The 27,735-nt window shown below is 37.3% G+C and overlaps 1 protein-coding gene across 9 annotated transcripts in view; it reads right to left on the bottom strand.

Annotated features, from left to right (window-relative positions):
- L3MBTL3 (L3MBTL histone methyl-lysine binding protein 3) overlaps positions 1–27,735 on the bottom strand; it is a 76,067-nt gene that overhangs the window by 21,595 nt on the left and 26,737 nt on the right. For all 9 annotated transcript variants that reach the window (XM_042016569.1, XM_042016573.1, XM_042016572.1 and 6 more), the window contains 11 exons: positions 27,470–27,554; positions 25,217–25,308; positions 22,610–22,714; positions 21,111–21,246; positions 18,810–18,901; positions 18,104–18,255; positions 9,209–9,285; positions 7,751–7,836; positions 5,505–5,615; positions 3,765–3,879; positions 479–581 (listed from right to left, as the gene is read on the bottom strand). In XM_042016569.1, the coding sequence (XP_041872503.1) occupies positions 479–581; positions 3,765–3,879; positions 5,505–5,615; positions 7,751–7,836; positions 9,209–9,285; positions 18,104–18,255; positions 18,810–18,901; positions 21,111–21,246; positions 22,610–22,714; positions 25,217–25,308; positions 27,470–27,554 (1,154 nt within the window). The remainder of the gene's footprint in view (positions 1–478; positions 582–3,764; positions 3,880–5,504; positions 5,616–7,750; positions 7,837–9,208; positions 9,286–18,103; positions 18,256–18,809; positions 18,902–21,110; positions 21,247–22,609; positions 22,715–25,216; positions 25,309–27,469; positions 27,555–27,735) is intronic.

The raw sequence follows: 27,735 nt of genomic DNA, 5'->3' as shown, positions 1-27,735 counted from the left end.
GCAAGCTGTCATTCGGGAATACGTCAATCGGAATTTCCTTTCTAGCAGTGTTCCAAACCAACAAGCAAGTCCTTACCCCTACCAGCCAAGCAGAAAAAAAATCCAAGGCATAATAAAATCATATTTCAAAAGGTTCAAAAGTTATTACTTTACACATATCTGTCTGTAACATTTTGCAGTCTGGACAGCCGAGGAATCCTTATAGGAACAAAATAGAGAGTAACTGAATCTACCAATTGTGACAAAAAGTAATGTACAACAAATCTTATCTCAGTACACCCTGGTGAAATGAAGTTACAGATTGCTAATGTTTATTTCAGCATGCTCACCATGGCAACTGAAATAATTGCATATTTAGGTTTACAAGATTTCCTATTTTTTTCCAGCTTGGATCTGTTTTCTTATGAACAACAATTTAAAAAAACCATCTGCACACATCCCTCAATTGAAAGAAAAAAATCAGTTTCACAGAACATACCTGTGATGGCCAATATGTCTTGCTCTTTTGATGTGTCCAACTCCCTTACATCCTGCTGTGGGACACCCTCCATGCTCTAAAGCTTCCACCAATTCCAAGGGACCTGCATGCCAGGTGAAATTACAAATGAGATTTTAAAAAATGATCTAATATTTAAAAGCTGTATAAATATGCACAAATACCTGTGCATTGTAGCAAGCATGAAGAAATAAGTAAACAGAAGTACTTTAATAATGCATTCTGCAAAAGCATAATGGAGATTTAAACAACCTAATCCACTGGAGAAATAATTTTATTCCGTGTGAGTAAATCTCTACAACAGAACTACATCTATATAAAGAACACAAATCTTGGAGCAGCTGCATGACATCAAATTTCTCTTCTATCATCTACTTTTAGCTGGAACCTGGTTGTTTTGCAAGAGCACAGAAAAAGCAAGTTACCCTATCCCTGTTCCTGAAGACAGGGATGTGTTTGTAACGCATACTGTCCTTACACATTTTTTAGCTGAAGTTTTCCAGTAAACAAGATGTGAAAATGAAGACTGAAAATACTACTAAAAAACACAAGCCATCAGGAGATTTTTGACATTTCCACTTCACTGAATTTATGTGTCTATCTGATTTTCATCAACCTGTAACAATGATGCCTGCAGGATTAAAGGATGTATGCTAAAAGGCGCTTTGAGGCTCAAGCAAACAATGCACAGCTTCATAGGAAGTGAGACACAGCTGTGCTCCAGTACATGACACTGGGAACGCCTGCTGCACCTCTGCAGGCGTGCACTGTCCCCCTCTAGTTCTTCTTGAAAAGTACATGAACTTACATCTCCTCCTACAGATAACAATACAGATATTAAAAGGCCTATTTAAATAGATTTTTCTAGATGAAAGACAGATTCTTGCTCGCAGATGGATAATGGAAGACAGAGAATTATTACGTATAATTAAAGCAGTCCAAAAGCTTTTCTTACCAAATATTCCAGCTATGAAAATGTTACAACACTATGACTACACCGAAGTCCAAAGACTTCTATAGCCTTTAAAGACTGTAATTGGTGAGAGAACAGGGAATTTCACCTTTTCTACCTTTATGCAGAATTCATACTTAAAATGTAGCAAGTAAGTGGACTCAGAGGAAGAGTGACCCGAATAGGGATGTTTCTGTAAAAGGAAGTCCTGCTTCACTGATGTTCTGATTTTGAAAAAAAACCTCCCTATAAATGTTCTCTCCTCACTTAAAAAATTCAAACTCTTTAAAAATGTAATTTAAAAGAGCTACAACTGGTTGTCCATGTTTAAGTGAGAAGCTGCTGTTTGCATCACTGTGAAACAATATAAAAATCAACACCAATACTTGGCTCTCAATTCCCTAACTGCTATCATAAAGGTCGTAATTCATCATGATGAATTCACTACATCTGAAAAGACTATGAATACATGAATACTGACTGGTAACTGCTCTAGACTAATATTACTAACATTGCACAGCATTCACACAAACCTTCCTAATGTGAAAGGCAGAGATCTGGACCTCATCATTGAAAATCCTATTATATTGACTGAAGCAGAAACTGTCTTGCAAAATATTTTCTTCCCTCCTCCTGAAACCCTTTCAGAAGTCTGGCAATGCTTTTTAACTTACTTGGAAACAATATCAACATTTTTATAATATTCTATATGGTAATAAAAGTTATATTGTCGGAATAATCTTTTTACTCAGCAATCATTCTATTTTATAAGCATTTGTGTAGGTTATTGCCTTTTCCTGCTTAATGAATGGTCAACTTCCTCTCCTGTCATATTGTCCGTCTTAATTTTCATAGCTTAACAGAAAGTTACTTCTAACAGTCACATCCTAAAAGGGATGAACAGTGCCTCCTAAGCCACCATCTAGAGCAGATGATGTGTTATACATGATGGGCATCTGTACCTTGTTCCTTTTAATGTCTCCAAAACATGAATTTACCTATTAATACTCACACCTAGGCTAAGATTTTTTTATTTTTATATCAATCTTAACATAATAAAAATGTTGCAACCTTATTCAGCTCTTTTGCCGTATGATACAATTTTTATTTATGTGGCCACAGACTACTTTTTCCCCTGGGCTGCTCATTCAGCACACAGGACGGCACATCTCAGATTAAGAAGCAGATATGCAGCATCCTGTCTTCTTCTTGTTATTCACTTTGTGCTTTGGCACTTATGGCACTCTATTCAGACTCTGAAGGCAGAATGATTAACTTCCTAACAGGCAGTCATGACTGTACTGCTGGAGTGCTCAGAAAACTAATGAATATACTCTGATCACAGCCTGGATAGGAATCATTTCTTCTTGTCATTTAGAGACATTGAATTGAGGCACCATGATTTTCAGGTAACATATTCACACTGTGTGTGATTTATCCCAGTTATTTTACACTTAATTTTTTTCTGAGTACTTGGCATTGCTCAGCATTTCTTATTTTCCAAGCACAGTTCTTTCTGACCTTATTACAGCTGTGAATACTCAGCACTTGAGCAAACCATACCTCAGAGTCACTATATAAACCAATCTCAGAGAAGAGCACTCACTTAAAAACTCATCTCTTCAGAGTTTGGCTGAAGTGATTCCACTGTCATTATCTAGAAACACGGTGGCCTAGGCAGGGATATATTTACCAAAAAGTCTCTTCTCCCTGCAATCTTCAGTCTCATTTGTCATATACCTCCCACTTCAATAAGTACAACAAAATCCCCGGACAGGGCAAGCTGGTAAATCCAGTGTTATTATTGGTACCGTGCTTCTGTTAGATTTATTTTCAAAGTGGGCACCATTAATCCCTCTTTGCTCAGCTGAAGAAAAAAAGAAAGTTAGTTGTTTTTGAGGATTTGCCACAGCAATTGAAAGCAGCATCTTCTCAGTGCACTCTGGACTCCTTTGAGCCAAAAAGCATAGTAACCATCAAGAGAGATGTGAACAAAGGATCTTAAGAACGATACCCTACCCCTACTGAGTGCCACAGCAGTTTCAGCACTGGCTTTGAGAAGACCAGGATTTTACACAACAGGTCTTTAACATTACATCTGGTTTTGACTGTGTTTCTTGTATTTCCATTGCAGTAAGGGTAAATAGACCTATCTACTAAAAAGTGATTAATTACTGACTATTGATTTTGCACTAAATGTCACATTTGCAATTATACCCTAGTGGCTTCTCTTCTTCGAATGGCACTGGCAGGGAAAAAGATAGCACAGCACACACGCCTTTTACCGTCATTACATTACAATGTGGTTTCTCTTACTAAGTGGGGGCTGAAGAGGGTGTCCAGTTTTTGTACACCAGCCTGCAGGATGGATATCAGGGCTGTCTACATCAGTCCAATAATCATAAATACTATCCCAGCCATCAAAATGAACCTAAAATACAAAAGGGAGAATAGTACATTTTAGGTCAGGAAAATTCTCCATAGAATCAGTTTACCTGAGTAATCTCTAGAAATGACATGTCCATTAGAGAAGTCACTTTCAGAGAACTACTTAAGTTACATGGAAAATACATGTACATTACATTCTGGACCCAGGCATACTCTCACTAAAGTAAAGAGTAAACAACCATATGTCACATAGTTGTTTACTGTGTTATCAGGGTCAAATCCCAGGAATAACGCAGTTCTCACATTAGTTCTCACACTAATACTTAAGTACGAATTTCTGCCTTTTCATCTCTCAAAAAACCACACAAAAATCCAAATGTTTTTTAATCTCCTGTTTGAACTGGATTTAAGAACAGCAGAGCAGTAAGCAAGGACTAAAAGAATGTAATTTATCGGTAAAAGACAAACAACCCCTCCATCATACAAGCAACAATTTTACTAAAATCAGACTATACAGGATAAAGAGTAAATGAAGCATGTGACTTCCCAGGAAAGCACCAGTATGGGTTATACACATGGGTTTTTTCCACACAAAAGCTAAATATCTTCAAATCTTGCATGACCTCTGTAGCAGTAAATTCCTCAGATCTCTCACGCGCACGTGTGTGGATGCACGTACACACAGAGACACAAACAGAGCTCTTTCAACATATGCTACAGGGTCAAATTACTGCCCTAGAAGTTACAAATCTTGTCATTTAATAAATTAGACTGGAGAGTGGGTATTTTCTTGATTTTGGGATGGGGTTTTTTTGTTTCCTTTTTTTTTTTTTTTTTATTTTGCATGTCCAACTTAAGGTAGAAAATGCGTAGGTGTGAAGATATTAGTTCTGATGACTCCCTACCAGCAGTTAATTCAGATGATTCAAAATGAAATGTCAGCTGCATCTCCTACCTGAAATAACAAGTATGCCTGGTAAAAAATCTCTACAAACTGCAAACACATACATCCTTTGTTTCTAACTGGATATCTAGTATATGTTAGTCCTTCCAACAGTTAAAGGCTCCAGAGTGGAAAACTGGCTTTGTACAATAAAAGAAAATTAATTCAAATACACAACTTCTGCAAAATACATAAAAAATACATTAACTTAGCTTAATCCAATCTAAAGCCCATAATTAACAGAAACTTCAGAATTGCAGAAATCACTGACAAAGGACAAGAGATCAGGGCTATTTCTTTGATATCTCACATATATCTCTCTCCTCCCTTGGAAACTTCTAGAGACAGATTCAATTAACCTAGACCAAATATTTTATGGTCCCTAATACAAATATCAAAGCAGCCCTTTGATATTTGACATTAAATAATCACATTTCTTGATAGAATAGACAATTGTCTCCTATCAGCTATTCCCAAAGCAATTTTCCAATATATTCATCTCTGCTCTCCAACTATTCACCTCAGCACAAGTAACTGGGAGGACAATAATACAACCCATTCTGAAGGAATTATGCATATATCAATTAGTGAACAGCAAGAGCAAAATCTTAGCAGGACAGAGCAGTGCCACTCATTTCTTCCCATGGTTAATTTTACAACTACAGGATTTCAGTTTTACAAAGTCGTCATCATTTACTTAAGCATGATAATACAGAGAAACTTACTTTTATTCTATAGTCATCAGTATCTACAATGGTTGCTACTCTGATAAACACTGGATTTCTCTTGTCAACCACTTCAAGTTTCATGTTTTTCTGAAAGCCATGAGAAGGTTTCTAGAAGAGAAGAACAATACTGTGTGAAACAGAAGAAAACCTCGAAATCTCATGCAGTTGTAAAATATATATAATCCATCAAAAATTTTCTGCCTTTATTTTTTCAAATCTGCCCTCCCTCTACTAGAAATTCAAGTATAAAAATGTAATGCAAACCAGTCTTATCAATCTAGCGAAACAAAGTAACTACTTTGAGATTCCAGGTTCTCCTGGAGTGGACTGGATTCAAGCCATCCAAGGATGTAAATGGGTATCGTTGTTTGAATCAGTTTTTTTCCTAAATTCTCTAGAAAAGTTTTCCTAGAGATTTTGGCCAACAGTTTCAATGCAGTATTTAATAGAGCATTGCATACTAGTTCCCTGAAATGTCCATGAAATCGTCTACAGGAAACATATTTGTGCTTTCTGGTATGTATTTTTGTTTCATGAATCAAACTCTTTTTCAGTCTCCTACTGAAAACATAACTAATCCACAGCATAACAGTAACAAACAGGACCAAATGCCTGGGTTTTTAATACTATTTTGACAAAAATGGTGTCTTTGGTAGGAGTATTGGATTTTGTGTTTTGTCATCTGCAGTTATGAAAACTAAAGCAAAATTATTTCCATTTTAAAGGAACATATTCACAAGACAAATTATGGGTTTTATTCTAATTTTTTAGGAAAATAATGTATCAGTCCCTCTAGGACTTCCCAGAGTATTGGTGTTTTTTCTTCAGCTGCAGCTTAAGAACTCGGTTTTCTCCCATAATACAACATCAAACACTGTTACTGTCTCAGATATAACCAAATACCTTCCTAATCCTTGCTCAGGGTATTCATGCTGAGAATGTAAGATTGAGAAACATTATTAAACCAGACACACCTTGGGGTGATAGACTGCAGGTCATTAATAAACTCTGGTAATCTACTGACCTCAGGAACTGCTATACATTTTGGCTTTTGTTAATCCAGCTCTTAGCAAAGTGTTATTGAGAATTAGTGTCCCTAATATGAAAAGCCGAGGCAAACATGCTTCATTGTGCTGTGAGACAAAGGCTGGGAGCTATGATGCTGGCTCCCAACAGCAATACAAGATGATTAGAGGGGATGGAACACCTCTCCTATGAGGAAAGCCTGAGGCAACTGGGCTTTTTCAGTCTGAAAAAGAGATGCCTTAGGAGTGACCTAATTGCAGCCTTCCAGTACCTGAAGGGAGACTAAAAGAAAGATGGAGAGGGGCCTTTTTACAAGGGCATGTAGTGACAGGATAAGGGGAAATGGTTTCAAACTAAAAGAGAGTAGGTTTAGATTAGATATCAGAAAATAATACTTTACTGTGAAGATGATGGGACACTTGAACAGGTTGCCTGGAACTGTGGATGTCCAATCCCTTGAAGTGTTCAAGGCCAGGCTGGATGGCGCTCTGAGCAACCCGGTCTAGTGAAAGGTGTTCCTGCCCATGGCAGGGGGATTGGAACTAGATGATCTTTAAGTTCCCTTCCAGCTCAAGCCATTGTGTAATTCCTTTCTGCATTAGTGACCATCACTGAAATCTTAAGAGCTCAAAAAGATGGATCACTGAAAGAAACTAGCAAGTACAAAGATAAAAGAAGGATGTTGCCCACAGACACCATAGTTAAGCTGGGGAGCTGCTTGTGGATGCTGCCCACATGCCCTAGTTGCAAGCTTGCAGAAAAAAAGTCTGCTGAAGGGTGTTGAAAAAAAGCTCTTGCCCGAGGCAATGGACTAGATGGACAAGCAGACTAACCTCTTACAAACATTTTTACACTGTATCTATTGCACGATATAAAATGTACAGAAATACAAATCTTCAAAATATGTTATCATTACTCAGTAGCTATCTCATTATTTGTAATAAGTAGGCAGTAATTTTCCATAGCAAATTACACTCATTAGTAATATATTTGTAGCATTTAATCCCATTTATAATAATTAAAATAATATATTAATTGTTATTTATAATAATCTGATTTCTAACAGTGAACTGCAACTTGCATAAAAATAAACCACCTATTATGCAACTAATTAACTGGATACTTGGAAACATAGGAACACCATATATGTATTCTCTTCTTAAACTAATTAATCACATGAATTTAAAAGCGTGAAAAACATTTAAGCATTTTCTCACCACTTTAAAAGCCCTTGCAGGTGCAGGTAATGAACTGGTTTCTTCCAAATACTTATCCCAAGAAAAATGCTTAGCATGTGGATAATCTGACACAGAAGAAATATGAGCAAAATGAAACACAACAATGCAAAAAAAATAGGTTAATATTTAATTTACATAGTGCCTAGCACTTTTATAATACTGTTTTGATTTACTCTTTGGCCTTACAAAATAATTACAAGAAAGGCTCTTCTAAATTGTCTCTGATAAATTCACCATACAGGTTAAAAGAGCCAACAATCCTCTCATACACTCTACTGAGTAGCTATTGTACACAATTGCTTTGGTTATGAGAATATTCTGTGATTCCCTCTGCAATAATGTAGACTGGAAGAATCTGTCCACTTAACTGAGGAAATTAAATCAAGTAACCAACAGTCATTCACTGGTAAACAATCTGATCAGTGATAGCTTTGTACCACAGTGAGCACACCTGACTACTTGTTACTCTTTTAGTGAGCAATTTTTAACTAAATTTCTAGCAAAATACCCTGGACATTTATGAATAATCTACAGACATCATCGAAGAAGATGCTGCCTTTCTCAGAAAATGTCATGTTTATAAACACTCTAGGGAAGAAACACAAAGACAGCTTGGCTCTTAAAGAAAAGGCAGTGCCGGTCCTTCATCTTTACTCTGCACCAGACATTTAACTTGAAGTTTAAATATTATTATTCATGAGCTAGAACAGAATTTGTTTTACAAGGGATTCACTGAATAACAGGCTGCAATTAACCTCCTGACAGACAGACTGCTTATGACTTTTCAAGATTTCTGGCTATTAGAATTGTTGTTGAAGTTGGTTTTAACCAATTAAAACTTTCCATGTTCTCAGACCACAGATGTCAGTTTCTGCAACAGGGCATTTAGGTCATCCAGCCATACACAACAGTCCTGAAAAACACTAATGAATATGCTTCCTTTCTCCTGTATCATATTCCTCACAGTGTTTTCCTTCATTTCAAAGACCCCTTACAAGTTTGATTCCTTGATCAATAAGGCAATCTTCTCATGAATCCATTACCTGGCACACTCAGTTCACATGAAGATGTTTTTCTTATGCAATGATCTCATGCACCTGTAATTTGCTTTATCAGCATTTTCAGAATGTGACTCTTACAGGATTTGTCAGCCATTCAGCCAAAAATACAAACTTGTTCAGATTTCAAGGGATATCTTTTGTGAGTAAATGTCTCTTTACTAAATCAGTATATATTTGCATACTTAACACCTAACACCTATTATACTTCTATTTTTAATACAATAAGTCCTGCAAAAAAAAATTACAACTCTGCAAATATTAATTCCTAATTACAGAAAAAATTCAGGAGAGGTAACAGAAAGATTATTGTAAATTCTAATGATGCTAGCTGACTGTAGTCGCCTTAAATCTTTCAGACATGTAACAAGATACAAACCTGGTGGAGTGATGAGAGTTCTTTTATGTTCTTTACACCATCCAACAGGATGAATATGTGGGCTAGCTGCCTCACACCTGGAGGAAGGGGAGAAAAAAAGGGCTTGAAAATGCAGTTCTTCAGACATCCTACTATGCTTACAAACCAAGACCTACAAGAAAGACTTAAATTCCAAACAACCCACAACACCTTCAACTTACACTTAAACTGCAAACATAACCTGAAGATATGAACACATCTAACACAGACTTGTCACCACCTATACAAGCATAAGGCTTTATTTACAATTTTGCTGGAAGATCAAAAAAATCAAGTCCTTTAAATTAGTGGTAGATCTCCTTTGAGAAGCTATAATGCTGGATCCGAAAAATTTACAAGCAGAGACTCTTGGTAGAATCATGTTGGCTAGTTGCAAGAACACCAAAATCCCATCAAAGACAGATGGAGTCTTACAATGCCAAGACCAAAATTTGAAACCAAAAGCTTAAAGATCTTGATTAATGATCCAGGTTGCACCTGGAGGCAGAGGAGAAAACCATGTATAACTGCAATGCACTGCCAATAGCAAGCAAAAACTCAAAACTGGATTCTGAGTGGCTTAAATGGTGCTATAAACATGTTACTGTAGCCCAGAAGCATATAAGCAAAGTAAGTCTGAGAAAAATTCTAAAAAAAAAAAACCCAAACCAAAAAACCAAAAACCCCAAACAAAACAAAAAATACCCAAAAACCAACAAAACATGCATTTTAAGCCCAAAACTACATTAAAGAATTAGTGATCCAAGACTGCAAACTGCCCTAAAAAACTGATCAAACTCTCTTACTCAAAGGGTTAACAACTTGCCATATTTTCTGCCAAGTGCATCCTAGTTTGCACTACTGCTGTTGCCTGTGGCGTGCCACAAGAGCCACAGAAGATGAACAGAGGCAGGGCGAGCTACACTTGACATGTGCTGGCATCTGTCTGAAGCAGTGAGATCACTCTCACTGTGCTCACTGGGTCAGTTACATTGTGCACAGAAGAAAGCGGCCGTGGGTGCTGGCTTTCAAGTCCTCTTACAAAAACAAACAAAAGAGACACACACTGCAAAGAAAACTGATATAAAAGCAGACAAGAGAAAACCTGTTTAAGCCTCCTGTAATATTAAATTATTATATATAGAACTATATATATCCTTACTACATATTATGATATTATTTCATAACGTAACACATTTTGCACAATAAAACACACAGGGTATATAATATATAATGTATATACTATAATTATTGTATTGTATTAATACACAATATTATTAATAAAGGCAAAAAGTAAGACTGATCTACAGGAAAAGTAAAATGCTATCAGGCTCTGCTGTGAAACGTGCACCATCCCTATGTCTGTGTCGATATTTACTGATGGTTTTTCAGCTCGCCAAACAATTGACAGTGCTTTTTTAATGAAGTAAAATACACTGTATTTATGTAGCCAGGATGACTAAGAAACATGTTGCTGACACAAAAGGCCAGCATCACTCTGCATGGCCCTGCACTACACTGTGCAAACACAGTTTGCCTCTATTTAGCTGAAAACTCATATATTATAACCATGTAATAACCATGTAATACCTTAAGGACCTCGCTTCTCTTAGTACCCTGCCGCACCCAATTTCTTCTTTAGTTAGATAAATTCAGTATTACAGTGCACTACCTCCCTCCTCCACTATTTCCTATCCCTAAATGTTTCAGTAGCTGACATTAAATATTTCCAGCTATTGTGTCCCCCCCCCGCCTTCTGAAGAATCCCACCAGCATTTCCCTCTCTCCAGCAGCCATGAGCTCAGTGTCCCACTCACTCCAAGGACCCAGTGAGGCCAACAAAATGAAGCCTGAGTAAATTGAAGTAGCTAAGGCCTTCATTCCCAGTTCCCCAGGGAGAGATCAAGAAACCTTAAGCAGCCAAGCAGTCATCTACATTGAAACCCCATGTCTCCCTCCTGTGTTTTCCAAACACCTCTCAAATATTTAATGAGAAAAGAAGACAAGCAGAGAGCAACCATGCATGAAGGCACACACTTCATACAATAATCACTGAGCAACATGCCACTCGTGATTCTGTTTCTATCTAATCTCTCTCTGAAGTCAGTGTCTCCATCATTAGGCTTGAGAATAACATTCTCTCCACTTTCCCTCAACCCAAGCTACTAATGCAAATTACCCGAACAGTGTCGAGCTGCTCTCTCTGAGTGCCATAATATGATCATTATCAGTATCTACCCAGAAAGTATTACCATGCTGGAACTTCAAATTAATTAAGTTGCCTTAATTAGCAATACTAATTTATATACTTCTAAAAGATCACATGCTGATAATGTGGAATACCTAATAGGGTGCAATGAACCGTGCATGACAGAAAAAGAAACTAAAGGTAAATTATGCAGGCACTCTATCTATAGTCTTAAGATTCAAAGGTCTGCAGATGTGGAACACAAACATACTTTAAGGATTGCAAAAGGAAACACAGCACAGAAAAGATTGTAGACTGGACCCTAGGCTACACCACATTGCGGTTTTGAACCTCCACTGCATAAAAGAAAAATGAAGGAGCACAGCATATTTGAAATACATGGAATAACATTATCTCAATTTTTTTTTTTTTAAATCTGGGAAGTATTTTACACGATGTCTAAAACTCAGTAGGGATATACTTCAACAACAGAAATGCAGGCTGGGTGTCTCATAACATCATTTCACAACAAGCACTGCTCTAGCCTTCTACGTAAACAGAGTGAAGCACTAGTGACGAAAAATACTGGCCAACATAATACAATTACCTTGTGGCTATATATATGAAACAGTTTTGCTAGTATTTCTTTGTAATGATGCCAATCAGGTAATTCCCAGCAGATAAAACCTACCTTAGACAGACTCTGTAGTGGCTCTGACAATAGCCAAGGATTTAACTCAGTCCAAGAATGCCAGCCTTTTGTTCTTCTACAATATATAAAGCTATACTGTATGTATTTAGTATTTATAGTATCGCACCAGGTACTCTCTAAATTGTTGAAGTTGCCATTAATAAAAGGAAGCAAAGGAAGAAAAAGACCTTTTGTGATAATTTAGCACTGTTAAAACTCAGCGCCTGACTCCTAGAAATGTTTTGCCCCAAAAAAATAAGAAAAAAAAGGTGAGTCCTTCATGCTTCCTCTGGCCTCTTTTTTTCTCTTTACAGTAACCGTGAAGAGAAGCTAACAAGTAACAAGCACGTGGGGCAGCACGCCTCTCTTCAATCCCTCTCATGCTGGGAGTTTTATATGGATAAGGTTCTTTTCTGCACCGAAAAGAAATATCCTCTTACTTCCTAAAATGTTTTGAAGTAAAGTCCACAAATTATTTTCAAAAGTCTCCTGAGTTAATTTGAGAACAAGACCCATGCTCAAGTCACTGTGGTATTATCAGTACTATAATTAAGATAATCACGCAGGTATGTAAAAACATGAGGACAAACCTTCTAAATGCATTTGGTTTGGTTTGCTTTTTCAAGCATAGTCTGAACACAATTTTAATAAAATTCTGAAAAGTGAATGCCACTGCACACACTTCTTGCCTTGAAGATTCAAGAAGCAAATGACCAAGGAATGTCAGAATGAAAGATGCATTCCTGGAAGATGCTCTGACATTTCAGTGAGCATGGAACACAAAGCAACATGTGATTCAACAGCATTGCAAAATAGCACCATGAAATATCTACAAACTTTGATTTGCTTTAAAATAAAAACCCATTCATTACAGATAAGCCTGTAAGAAGACTCTGCAACAACAGTGGACTCAGGAAAAAGAAAGATCCCTGTTACAGCAAAACCAGATCATACAGTTCATCTTCACCTACTGATTTTACACAGCCTTTTAGCTTCCAACAGTTCATATAACAATAGAAATTAGAGCTCAGTAAAAGTCACACACAATTTAAAGTAAAACTATTATGCTTAAATGTGTGTTATTTAATGGACATACATCTAGTTTGGAAGAACAACAACAGTCTATCAGACTAAGCCCAAGAGTTGTCAGCTGCAATGCTAAAGCCTAGCTGACCTTTCACAATCAATTTGCCACATCCCACAGCTTTTTATCTCCTTTGTTCCAAACCAGAAGGCAGATCACCCAGCTCACACGCTTCATAAAACACGATGCTCCATGAATTGTGAGGATGCTTGCTAGGCCAAAAAAGGTTACCAACACTAGCAGGAGCTGGAGGATTTTGCACCTCCAAACCTACCTACCCCTAGACCAAAGCAGAGCACCACCACCACCTTCTGCCAGGCAGTAGAGACGTGACAAATGCACACTCAACTAATAAAACAAGATTACAATGTCCACACAATTCATGTCACTTGTGAACCATTCTTTCTGTTGTGTGAGAACATGCAGACAGAAAAAGAAATCTAATATCCATACTGGAAACTGAAGCTAATCCAGGAAGCTGAAGTGAAGCCAAAAGCAGCAGAGTGCACCAGCTGAACCTATAAGAGAGCCATGCAGTGGGACAGAACAAGTGACAGCTTGCTGAGTTATGGACATCTTAACTACAGAAAAAACATCAAAGCAGGGAAGAGCTACATGATGTAAATGGCCAGGAAATAGTTCTGCAATAAGGAAAACTGAGGGCAGCTGACAACACGATCCCCTGGTGCTTGCACCACTTTGCGTGAAAGGAACACATGTAAAGTTCAACAGTCCTTAACTCACGGCAGGAGAGCACATCCCAATGGGAGACGCACACGTGGAAGAAGACTTAATATTCTTCTATTGATCACTTTCACCTGTCCTGTTAATTCTTCCCAAAAATCTGTTTCACATATACAGCTCATCATAACTAGATCAAGAGAGATGGATGATAATAAATGATGAAAAAAATGCTTGCTGTTGAAAAAGTTAATACTCAATTATTTCAGAAAAATATTTTTTCAAAATAGGTCTCCACCTGAAGCTCTGGACAGATTTTTTTATTAAATAGTCAGCATTGTCTTTACAGTAAGTTGTATGTGTTATAATCATTTTCTGTTTTGAACTGATTTCTGATTTTCCCTTTTGGGAAACAAATCTTTTGATAGTTTGATTTTCACCTTAACAAGTGTAGATACATTCTATAATGAAAATGTTATCTATCAAAAACCACTGATACACACATGCCCAATACACACAAATAATAATATATCCTCAAAAATGCTACTTATACAAGTTCTTGATTTTGACATGTCAGTCATCCAACAGTGCATAAAAAAAGAAAGAAAAACATAAAAACCATCCTGCAGCCCCATCTAGTGCATAATTGAGAATACTTCATCACTGACAAGTATAAAGCTGGTATAATTTTAGGTCAGGACTTCTCAAAATGTAATCCAGGAGACATGCAGGAGGTTATGGCATGCATCCAGAGGTGGTACAGCAACATCATCTATTTTCTATTTAAAGTCTGATAAGAAAGCAGCATGGTGATTCACATGAAATTTTAGAGCTTTAGGGTCAGATAATGGTTCATTATCCATTTAAACAGTTAAAAGCATGCACTGTGACTCATGGTTCTTCAAGATTGTTTTATCTTCTTTTTGACATAATATAACCCCTTCTAAAAGACTGTTCCTTACAAAGAGAAAGTGGAGCAAAGTTAATTATCTCAAAAATGAAACAAGCAGAGTGCAACTTTTAAGGACTTGGCTGCTAGGAAAGTAGTAAATACTAACGGAGAACAGGGCTGGCCTCTTACTTAGTCTCACACCAAAATCCAGTCTGTTCCAAAAGTCATACAGATCAGAAAATGATTCCAAAAACCAAAAGCTATTTTATTTTCACAGAAGGATTCAGAAATCATTTTTCTATGCAAGACAGACAGGAACAGAGCAGTGAGCGATGCACGGGCCATTGTATTTTAACACACTCCTGGTAAGCTGATCCCAAAAGCTGCTTGTATGACCTTCTTGGCAGGGGAAGTTCAGACCCAGCCAAGGATGAGTGAAGGCACCCAGAGCCCTCTGACAGAGCAAGTCTGGGATGCAGTACATCCAGCACAGCCATTGCTCCACTTCTCCTGTGCGTAAACAGCAACAAGCTGGCACAGCTTCACCTCTGTCATAAACTCTGGCTTGTGTTTCCATTTGGTCACAAAAAAATTAGGAAGCTAAGGTGACATCGATCTGTGTGCAAGCAAAACTGATGTAAAAGAATGGAGGAATGTAAGATGGATCTGTAGTTAACTCACAGCTCTGACATACCCAAAGATTCCCAATGCTATTTCCAGGTTCAGACAACGGTAAGAAAATTCAGGAGTTCCACTGAACAAGAATGCCTTCGGCTTTCAAAGAAGTATTATGTTTCATCAAAAGAGATGGAACAGATGGAAAGGGCCTGAAGGCTTATGTTGTATAGGACAAAATTCTCCTTCATTAAGTAAAGTCTTGAATTTGACAATTTTGTTCACTTTTCTTCCATCTAAAAGCCAGTATCAAAGGAAAATTTAATAGGATTTATAATATACTGAAAGTATCATGACCATGCATTAAAGAGCTGCTGTAATGACTAATTCTAGCCAGGGTACTTACTCTCAACCAAAACCATATTTCCTAATATTCAGAAAGAACGGAAGGAAGAGTATCTTCAGGCTGAAAGCCTGGAGCCTAAAAAACCTTAGGTGATGGTAATGGATTTCTGTTGCCTGAAGTCAGTAAAATCAGTCAACTCTCTTTTAGGTATCCAAAAACAGGAAAGGTTTTTTAACCTCAGTGAGAAAGTTCAGTCTACTCCAAATAAAACACAAAAGGTGTACAGAGATATAAGGTAAAAAGAGGCACTTGTTTGAAAATAACCAACATACACAAAGTAAGTCATTTCACCTTCATTGTAATTCTGAGATTAAAGCCTACATGCAGGCACAGGGAAACTGTGAGGCTCGGTTCTGGGTAATCTCAAAAAACCTTTTTGTTTTTAGTTACAGACAGCAGTTGGTAGACATGAAATTTATGCACCTAAGATATTTTAAGGCCCCTACAAACCTAATATCTAAAATTAAAAATGTAAGTGGGATGCATTCAGGTTGCATTTTCAGACTCTCTTTTGGTCGGACATTCAATTGCTATTTTCATTTGCTGCTCTTTTCTCCCATTTTCTTTCCTTCTTTCTCTATTCACTTTTCTCAATGCAATGCTGAGATGTAGGCCACACTACTCAAAATTTAATTTCCATGCACAGTACTTCCAGAAGCATCTTCTTGCTGCTTCCAGAACAGTATTTCACAATTTCACCAAAAGAACAAAACTTAAGCTTGACTTCAGTATAAACACAGCTCCAATGATTTATCAAAACCTATAGGAAAACCTAAAACCTTTCCACTTCAAATTTTCATCATCCTTTATGAGGGTTTTATGCCATGTATTCTACCTACAAAATTCAGAAAACCCACTTCAGGATACTATATCTATAACTAACACCATAAATGTAAAGCTTGGTTATATACTTAAAAACTGCTTCTCCCTCCTCTGAAAAGATTGGTGGCCAAAGTTCCTGTTGACAGTGGAATATTAACAAATCTGAAATTCAGTATACATCTGCTATATATAGTGCAGTATTTTAGAAAGATACCTATGCTATGTCTGAACAAACTACGGGTTATATTGCACTGTGTTTATCCTAAAAGCTTTGTCTAACTGCCATTTTAATTATTAGTTAATGTCATAGCTGTTATTACTGAATATTCAAATATTAAGAAATTTAGAGTTAAGTTTTCCCAGTCCCCACTTCCCTGGTGCTTTGTAGAGAAAATGTATGGTTTGTGTTACTTCTTCATGGAAATAATTGCTAATCTTTCTGGTCTTTGACTAGTATGGTCTATTACCTTGATATTCAGTTCTTGACTTCACTGACTGTTCACTACTGCTTCAGTAAGTCAGCTCTACTTCAGTTTATTTGTCATGTTGGTCACAAAATTATTATTTCAAGAGATGGACTTGCAAAGTTTTGAAGTTACTTTAATAGTTTTGTGGCATTCTCATTGACATAATGCCTAAGTAGTCATCAAATACAGATGAAAAAAAGTTTCTTCATTTATATTTATAGGCTCAGCTATACAATTAAGTTGCCACTGCTGAACCCCAGACATAAAGGGGATACATACAATACTCTGTTCTGCAGTAACCTACTCTCCAAAGACTGTAAGATAAACTACCTTGCTCCAAATCTGTCAGCTGAAGATCCAAGTATAAATACAAACTTACACTGTGACAGCCTAAACCTCCTTCATTATCTTTATGCACCTAGTACGTTCTGCTCCATCCACTGACTTTCCTATATAGATACACACAATCCCTCCACCATACAACATGCAGAAACGTAATCTCTAACATGGGTCAGGATAGCAGGCTCCCAATTTTCACTGGACTGTAGAACACAGAGGACTAAAACCAGGTTTTGCCACTATCCTGTTGCCTTATAGAAGATGACTACAGTTCTGTTACAACAGAAGTGGATCAAGAACCTTACGAATACATGCAGCCTTTTCTTCAATTCACAACTATAAGTAAAACTAATTCCAAGTACACTTAGTCTCATTATCATGATGCATATTCTCCACTGAAGATATCAGCCTCAGAGATAATATGTAATTGAAATCAATCCACAACTCCAGATGCAGCAGCACACACAAACACTCATTTAGCACAATCTCAGCATTTTTTACATGCAGCTGGACATGGGAAACTTAATTCCTCCAGTTTGCCACTAAGATGTACTTTGGTGGCCACACTTAGAAATCTAGCAAAAGTGGTACAGTATCTGTATCACCACTCTGGAAAGCATCACAGAAAACACCACTTAGAGCTAACACATTTCTGATACATCTCACTAGGATACAAAACAAAAACATCATACCAGTAGTCATAACTCTCATCCCAGTTGTCAAAATGAACCAGAAAACGATTGTCCACCATGTCTGTTACCGTGGCAACACAAATGAAAGTCGGGTTCTTCTTGTCTACAGCTTCCAGCTTCATCCCCACTCGAAATCCCGACGGAATCACTGTCTACATAGAGAAAGACATTTAACTGAAGATAAATACTATAAACCCAGAAATCTCCCCAGCGTACACAATCAATATATTCATGTCATTTCCAAGTTTCCCAATTAGTTGTCCCATCAGAGTGGCAGCAGCCTAATTAGCTGACATGAGAGATGTTCAAACACAGGGACTTGTGATTTATGAAAAAAAAGAAGTCCTAAACATGCTGCTAAAATTAAATGTGTTCGTTTTAGCTCTGTCTTAGATACTCTCTCTGAAAGAGCATTCTTGTTCCCCAACATTATGGTGCAAGACACAGTACTAATAACAAATCTTTAATTTAAGATACTGTTTCTGAATGCACTGGAATTTTAAACAGATCAGTAGAAAAGTAATGAATTGGAACTGCAGCAGTTAGCTGCAGTGGAGAACGTTATTCAATTGTAAAGCAATTGTTGTAAAGATTCTAGTCTTAAATTTCAGGTCTCAAGTCTGCCATCACTGAAATGTGCTATTAGTCTCTACCACACACATGAGCACGCTCACAACTACCCCATGAGTAACAAGTGAGTACTTACTGCATTCTGGTTTTCAAACAGTGATTTAGGAGCAGCTTGAGCCTTGCATGCCTTCAAGTAGGAGGGCCAGCTGAATTCTTCTTCCTTATATCCTAAATGAGGGTTGTAAAAGAAGGGCAAGAAAGGGCACGTATGAGGCACAAGGTGCATGTATCAGTGAGAGATCAACTTTATACTATGATCTTCTTCCCTTTGAACAAACATCTCCAAACAGCACAGGCTACAAACCACCTCTGTCTCTCCCCATGAAAACCTCACCTTACCACCTCCCTGCCTCACAGTGGTACTAACTTACTTCCCTTTGTTGGTCTCACTGACACAAACACACAACCAACAAGTGTTCTCCACCTACTTTTCAGTCTGTTGCTTCTACTTCAGAATCAGAAAAAGACCTACAGATCCCACAACTCTTCCCACTATGCCAGCCAGTCCAAGAAAAAAAAGTCCCTCCTCCTCCAGACTTCACTGTATTACATCATCAGGCTAACACTAATACATCATCGCTACCAGCTTTAAAACAAACCCCCTAGGTTATATCAAACCAGCTGCTTACACAATCAATGCCCCAGGACCCCTTCCACATTGACAGTGTAAACTGTCCCCTGCATGGACTTTATACATTTTTTATTCTGTGTATATAACACTTGGAAAGAAATCTGTATTTCTGTTAATGTCTTGCTTCTTAGGGGGAAAAAGCACAAATAATTTATAACATGTTGAACTGCATAAAATAATCTACAATAAACCATTTGTAGTTCTAATCTACAAAACAATGCTAGGAGTTGGAAGCAAATAGATTTTCTCCTTCATTTTTCTGTTGAGTAATAGTTATAGAAACATCTCCTTTAGTCAATATGTTACAACCCAGTAAAGCAAGACCAAAACCACAACAAATTTCAGTGAGTGATTGCCTCTACTGAAATGTGTCACCCCTTAACTACTTGAAGTATTACTCAAATATGCCAGAGACAACTGCTTTGCTTAACCTGAGATTCTCATCCCAGGAAACGCAAGTTTAAAACCCTTCACCTTCTCTGCACAGGGCTTCCTCACTTTTTATTTCGAATAGTAGTTGACATAAATTAACCTACAAGTCCAAACAAAAATACTTTTCTTATACTCGAATTGCCTCTTGTCTTGATACACTACAGCTGTAGACCATTTGAAACCATTTTTAAAGCAATACAGTATTGAGATTTCTCATTTTCCCTTTGTAATTCTAGAGAGTATTCAAACCTAAGCCCAAACTCACAGTAGACAATAAAAACCTCCCACCTACTGTATGTGTGATGGGATCAGGTACTGGGACTAGAACAAAGTCCATGGAAAAAAACCTGGTTTTAGTAGACTGTGAAACAGTTTCTGGGCAGTGTGGGTCTTCCTGTCACCAACTGAGAAAGGGAGATCTTAAGCTCCTAATTTAACTCTCAAAAGATGACCAAAGGTCAGTTTGATTTATTCACTGCAGATATAGAACAGTCAATGCAATTTTGACATGCATATGTACACAGGTACTTCCATTCTCTTGCTGTAGAATTTGCCTGTGTGAGAGAAAAAAAGTGGCCTCCTCTACACAAAATGAATAGTGTCCTGAAACACTACCTTTTCTAATTTCTGTGAAACCCAGTTCGATTTTGCCACTTCACTCCCCTACGCCCACTGGAAGCCCAGCAGCAGCTACCCATTGCCTCTGCTGCTGTGGGGATGGGAGACATCCCACCACAAGGCCTATTCTGCCCAGCAGCACTAGGAGTTACCCACCCTTTCCATTTTAACTAACAAGACTAGAAATACATTTCAGAGAACATCTAGAATAATATTCTTCCTTTTTCATGTCCCTCAATTCCCCTCCTCCCCACCGCCACGTCAGACCACCGGGTTCCAAATTTCTTAGGTTTATATTATGAAGGTCAAAAATTTGCATTTTAGCTGAAAAATGAAAGGCTACTAATGCAAACCTTTGAGTTCTTCTCTGAGGTGCTATTTTATATACATACTGTCTTGCAATAAGCATTGATTTGGGGTCTAAGTTTGCTGCTCAGTTTTTTTTTCCTAATGCCTTATGATGACTCTTATGGTCCATTTTGTTTTCTTGGTTTCTCTGGATTTCCACTGAATAAAAGTGGAGAAAATGCTTCCAAACTTGAAATTTTAGGCAAGACTTAGTGTTTAATTTGCCATTTTCAAATACTCTTGACTAAATTAACTAAAACATTTCTGCCAAAAAAAATATTACAGCATTACACAGGTAGTCTCAATCTCAGAACCATGTAAAACACACAGATTTAAACTTAACAATACCTTTAGGGGGATGAAGCTTGTGACCTGTTTTTTCACACCATCCAACAGGATGAATGTCTGAAGAATCAGCGTTCACCCAGAAATCATAACAATCTGGGTATCCATCAAAATGGAGTCGTATTCTGTACCCACAAACCTAAAAGCAAGAATCGACAACATACAACACTATGTTTTAAGATCTTTGCCCAACACATAACCACTTCCATTCAATATCATATGTAATAACTGTGTGTTTTCAGTCAGCTTTATACTTCTGCTCAATCCAACATTGGATGAACAAATTCATTTGATAAAATGAATTAAAAGGCAAAGCTATTTGGAGAGAATTAAAAGGCAAAGCTATTCTCAGTCTGAGTGCCTCCTCTTCTGGTCAAAAGAATTTAACTAAAAGCTGGCTATTGCCAGTAGTGTACAAAAACTTGAAAATAGTTCAACCCAGCATCAAAGTAAAATATAAGCCCTACAGAAGAGCATGAATACATCTGATACAACCGAGGACAAAGTGCAGATAATGAGGTTCTCAAGCTATCCTGATTAACTGATATACAAGGGAGCACTGAACAATAAGTATGTTCAAAAGGCTCTCCAGAGAGATACTGAAAACTGTTCAAGTAAAGATGAGAAGTCAGTGGAGGTATTCCCCAGAACTTCATTATTCCATGAAGTAATAAGTCAGCCACTGAGAGAAAAAAAACAGGACACAATACTCTCTCTGTACGGAAGTTCTCCCTGAGTGCCAAATGCCATAAATTTACTGCAGTCATCAGTGAAAATCTCAACATCAACCCTATTCTATATTTAATTTGTATTCTGACATAACTTCCAGTTTCCTCATTTTAATTCATAAATGAAATCCAAAAATCCACTAAAACTACGCAAAACTTAAAGTAAGGTACGTTTAAAAAAATATACAAAATATACCTGAGAAGCAGGTTCTCTATTGAAAGCAAAGAAGCTGTTTGTCAGAAAAACTATTTCATGAACCACAGCAAAAGAAAAACTGAGCTTATATTTTATGTTAACTTGCACAGGTTGCCAATACAGGCAATTTCTGCGGCCATCAGTCTGAAAAAGTTGTAGCACAACAGCAACACAAGAAACTTTTAGGTATTTGTATCAGTGAATGGAGCAACTGCAAATACTATCAAACTTCTATAAAACTGCTGTGTATCAGTTGTCATACTTACATTTCTTTTCTATTTATTTTTTCTTTAAAAACTACAGGATTACAGATAAACACGTCATCCAACTAGTCTAATACTGTGTTCTCTAGCTATGTATGTTAAATATATGCAAACAGTCACTGTTGCATTGACACTGGATATATTTTTCACATGTCTATCAGGCAGAAATAATATAGCATTATTAATTTAAAAACCATCTTCCTACGTATAGTTTCTGTCTGCCTGTTAGATAAGAGTTCGGGTTTTCAGCTGCTGCTGTTTCATTTCAGCCTCTGCTACAACCCCACACCATGGCTGCTTGCAGCCTCTACTTACCTCAGCCACTGTGAGAACACAGTAGATTGACTGGTGCTCAGGATCCACACCCTCCAGCTTCATCCCTACCTTGAATCCATTCTTGTTGTATGGGAAAGACTGATACTGCAAGGGAAAGCAACAGTTTCAATACTTCTGAAAGTATAGTGGAGAAACACCCAATATCTTTGTAAGGAATAGAAGAATGATTAGTTATTATTCATGCTTCTGAAAGAACTAATAAATCACTTCAAATTAAGTCTCGTGTTTTCAAAAACGTAGAGAGGAAAAGAGAAATTGGTGATTGTTTGAAAAACACATTGATACTAGAATGACTTAAACTTTGAGAGTATGCAAGAAAATTAGAAAGAATTAGCAAAACAGTCAAGGGAAAGAAGATGACATGATTTGTCCTCCACTTTTTTCACTAACTGTCAATAAAACATCTTAACAATTTACTTATTTATTTTTTCAGCCTGTACAGTGACACTGACACCTTCCTGGTAGATGTCATTCCCTATAATAATCACAACAATAACTCTCTATTTTGCCTTCCACATCTCAGGCCATGAAAGATGAACTGAAAGGCAGAAATATTGAACACTGTATATTGATATGGCCTACTTGCTGTCCTTCACATGCTGAGTCCAGATTATGTCTTCCAGGAGAATCTCTGCATCACAGGAACATGACCTATCCTTACATCACATTACAGTGAATCCAGAAGAACATCTTTCAAAAAACAGGGAGTGAAAAAGAGGCTAAGCAGGATGGATATTTTCAACCAGAAGGCATCAGCATCCCTCTGTTAAAGAGGAAGGAAGGTAGCAGATATTAAGGTTAAATTGGAAGGGATATCAGAAAAATACGTGACCAAAACTGAAGACAGTTTTCCACAGGTTAGAAAATTCACAGTTTTTATGTCCCAAATGGTTACAGAAAAATACACAAGAAAAGCATCTTAAATGTTCCCTTTTCCTTCCGTTTCTGTCTAAAAGCTACACATGCTCCCGAATCAACTGCAGTACCTCTGCAGCCAATGGGAAGAGAAGGGTACCAAGGGAGCTACTCAGAAAGGTACCACCTACTTGGAAGGAAGCAAAACCTTGTGAGACAGAGTTTAGAAATTATTCTAAGATCAGGAGGTGGCAAGGACTCTTCATCATCCTGACCATTCCTAACTATGGGTACAAAACAACACAGTGAAAAGTATTGCTTCTGAGCTGGTAAAAAAAAAGAAAAAAAGAGTAATACTCAAAATGCAAACAGAAATCAAGGATTCATAATTGGTGATGTTTGATTTGGGGCTTTTTTAACCTACCTGTTTATGTGGCTTGATTGCTCATCTGTAAAATGGAGAAATATTACCTGGCCAATTCTGAGTGTTATTAACAATTGTCTTTCTGCTACAGGTTTTAAATACTGCACACTAAATAAAGCATTACCCAGAGGCTAAAGACTTTGATAGAAAATACTAAATTAAGATGCACTGGATGAGAAAGGTACAATGTGGAAGAAACATGGAGTAACTCCAGACTTCATCACCATGTGCAGCACCCTGCAAAAGCCTGTGCGCTGCTATAGCATTTCATGGACCTACAGACAGGCAGAGCAATGCTTTGTAAATCTACCTTCTCACTAAGACATTCCTTATCCATATTGTTTTCTTGCTAATTTTTGAACCAGTATATAGCACTGGGAGATACAACTAAAGGTAGACAGAGAACAGTTGTTCTTGCACAAATCTATGGAATCTGCACACCTCAGTCCTAGTTCTTCACTTTTCTAACTCAACAGCATCTAAAAGCACCAATTAAAGGTCAGCATCACATGCATGTATGTAAGCTGAAAAGCTAATTCCTGCACAGAAGACTTAATAGCTGAAGTATGAAACATACAGAAAGAAATTGATGCAAGAAACAGACTACAAGTAAGAACAGAATTATCAAAAAAAAAGCAACACATAGCAGGAGTACAGCAGCTGAGACATGTTCACATGTTTCACCAGGTTTTGCAAGAGAAGACAATACCACAGAAACCTTATGGATTAGCTCTCTTCCAAGCAAGAGAAGCGTGCTAATGAAAGCACTGAAATGACAATGACTACCATAGCAGGCAAAGGACAAGCAGGACATGATGATGTGACATCCAATCAGATGACGGGCAAAAGGAGAACAAGACGAATTAGTATCTGATATAGTAACAAAATATAATGACAGCAGAAGCTGAAGAAAAGACAGGTAATATAATCAAAGCAACGAGACAAAAGATGACCTTTGTACCACCTTTCTAAACATATTTAAAGAAAATGATATGGCATGAAAAAGTGTGGCTACGTATAACATTTTCAGCTTCAGAGATTAGAAGGAATGGCTAGAACGGCAGATTTTGGAAAAGCATCTGCGTTCTGCAGTCTGATTTGACAGCATTCATCAACAACAACAGAATTCTCTGAAAAAACAGAGAAAGATAATTGCTTTCATAATTGCTGATGGACATAGCATTATTTTCATCATGCAGGTTTTCCCCCAGAAAAGGGTAAAATCTTCAAACTATTTTTGTGTATTGATTTCCCAGGAATTTAATGATCTTAGGTGGTTGACTGACTTAAATTTCAGAAGGTCATACCTCTTTAAAAAGCTTAGTAGGGACTGCAATGGCCCTTTCTTCCTCCAGATAGGATGCCCAACACCATGATTGCCTTCCTTTAGAGGGTACAGCTATAAAGAAGCATAAAACAGTGAAATAATTCTGTAACTGTTAACGTCTCAAGAAAAAAAAACCCACAACGTTTTGAAGTTTATAATATCCTTAAATTTACATTTTATGAAATGCACTCATGGTGTTGCTCAGAACTTATTTCAGAAAAAGGAGAAGCCCTGTAGGCTCAAATGCATCAGGAACATGAAGGTTCCTGGTTTGTCCAGAAACATTTACAGCAGTTCAAACCTGGATTAGTAACAAGATAAAGCTCCTTCAGAAGCTTACAAGAACAACTTACAAAGTCTTGCTCCAACCCGTTTTTCCTTACTGCTCCTAAGAAGCATTAAGATATACAATTTGCAGATGTATAAAAAGATGAGTTCAAATCACAAAATAGCTCAGTATTTTAAGGGGTTTCTTCTTCCCCCATGTACTTCTTTTAGTGGAAAGCATTTTCAACTGGATACCACTCATAATAGGTTTTTTTAATCACAGCTGAAACACCCTATTCTTTAACAGTATTCAGAACGTTTCTCACCTACTCTATCACTTTGTAGTTTGATGGTTTGGGGTAGAAAGGCAGTGATTTAACAGTATTTTCTCCAAGCCAGCAGAACTGTCACCAGTGCTTTTTTTCCTCATGATGTCATTAGCATATGACAGAAACCTCCAGTTTCAGGTTTGTTCATGCAGTATGAATACTTGCATAGTAATTGCAATATTGCTTACAGTCCATCTTAATACTGGCTACAGTCACACAGTTTTTAGGCCTTGAAAATAAGGCACTACCCGCACTAGCAATAGCCAGGAACTTCAAGAACAGATGGTCTGTGAGGCTGGCCCTGTATGTTCCTACTTTCATACACCTCTACTCTACTCTACTGATCTCCACCTAAAATGCCTCCTCTGCACAAGCAGCTTAGCATTTCAGATCATAAGCTCCCACGGTCAGAAGGATTCATCACAGTCCACACTATGATTCTGGCTTGATCCAGACTGTGGGCTACTCACAGGAAAAATAAATCCCTTAAGTAACAGTCTGGCTTAGCATTTTTATGATTAAAATATGAACCATAACAATAGTGATGCCAAACTCTCCTGAAGAAAGATGATAATGTAACCAAAAGATAATAAATTTCAGAGTGATAGTGATCACTCAACACTATTAGACCACATTCATTTTATTTGGGACTTACCCAGTTTTTATCTATTCCATTAAAGAAATTAATTGTGCTTGGTTCTGAATACAAATACCAGTTTATTCTTTTATACTGATGTTTTCCCAAATAAAAATAAAAAACCCAACAGAAGAAATGTGTATGATCATTCTGTCAGTGGGCAGCAGTGATTTTCACAGAGCATCAGCTTTGTTCTTGTGTCTCACAAGCTTCTTATCTCTTCAGCCTTAGAAGCAGCTGTAGAAACATATCAGGAGTGATTCTGTCCTGGGAGGGGCATCTTTCATAAATTTTATTGTTCATCTTCAACCAGTAGTTCATCTGCCTAGTGTACATCAAAGCTAATTGGAGTTCTGTGTTGATTAGTGGCCTGGCAACCTCTGCTAATGTCTCCCCATCTAGCGTAAGAAGCACTCTGGAGGGCAAGATGTAGGTCTGTGGTTGATGTACCACTGAGGTATAATAGCAGCTGATTCTCCAAACCTGCCTAAAATTATCTATCATACAAATAGCTTGAAAGGACAGCACTCACTTAAAATATGTTTTATTATGTTGCTTGATGCAGTATATCTCCCTTTGGATTGATTATAGCAATTATTCCTAAACAGTTCCATAAATGTGTCTATTTCTAGCACATAATGAAGAGGCAAAATTGATCCCCAAGGAAACAAAAGTAAACTTTCACTGCTGCTTGATACATGTCTTTCAACATCTGGGAATTCAATGGAGCTGATTCCCTCTAAAACTGGCACTATTTAGAGGGATGAAGAGAAAAAAACCCTAAAACATACATTAGTTGCATTTACACTCACTATATCCTCCCCTATGCTGCCTTAAAATTTAATTGCTATAAATGACGCTGGCACTGGTTTTTTACAGTACTGAAAAAAATTCAATAGGGAACACAAAGTCTGTGAAACAATGCTGGCAATTCACAATAAGATATGGATATTACCTAAAGAATTGATGGTTGAGATTTTTATTTCATAATCTAACTTACTTTGTTTCAAAACTGTTATCTCCCCTTTTCTTTTTCTCCTGGCTCTCTGTGAGACTCTCAAGATCCTTCCTTCAGGTTTGTCCTCCTAAATTAGAAAGAGAAAAAACAACAAAAAAAAAAGACTACAGTAACCTCACTAGCTTAGAAGTCTAGTATGATAAAACCTGAGATACTGTAGTTTAAACTCCATTTAAATGGCTATTGACCCAGCTCTCTCCTACCTCAAACAAATGCACAGATGTCTAACAGAAGCAAAGTGAGCCATC

This window comes from Corvus kubaryi, unplaced genomic scaffold, assembly GCF_017639235.1.
Source record: "Corvus kubaryi isolate FWS band 111438036 unplaced genomic scaffold, C.kubaryi_AGA036_p1.0 split3-73, whole genome shotgun sequence".
NCBI lineage: Eukaryota > Metazoa > Chordata > Aves > Passeriformes > Corvidae > Corvus > Corvus kubaryi.
The sequence above is the reverse complement of the archived record's forward strand: the minus strand, read 5'-3'. Positions and strand labels throughout refer to the sequence as shown.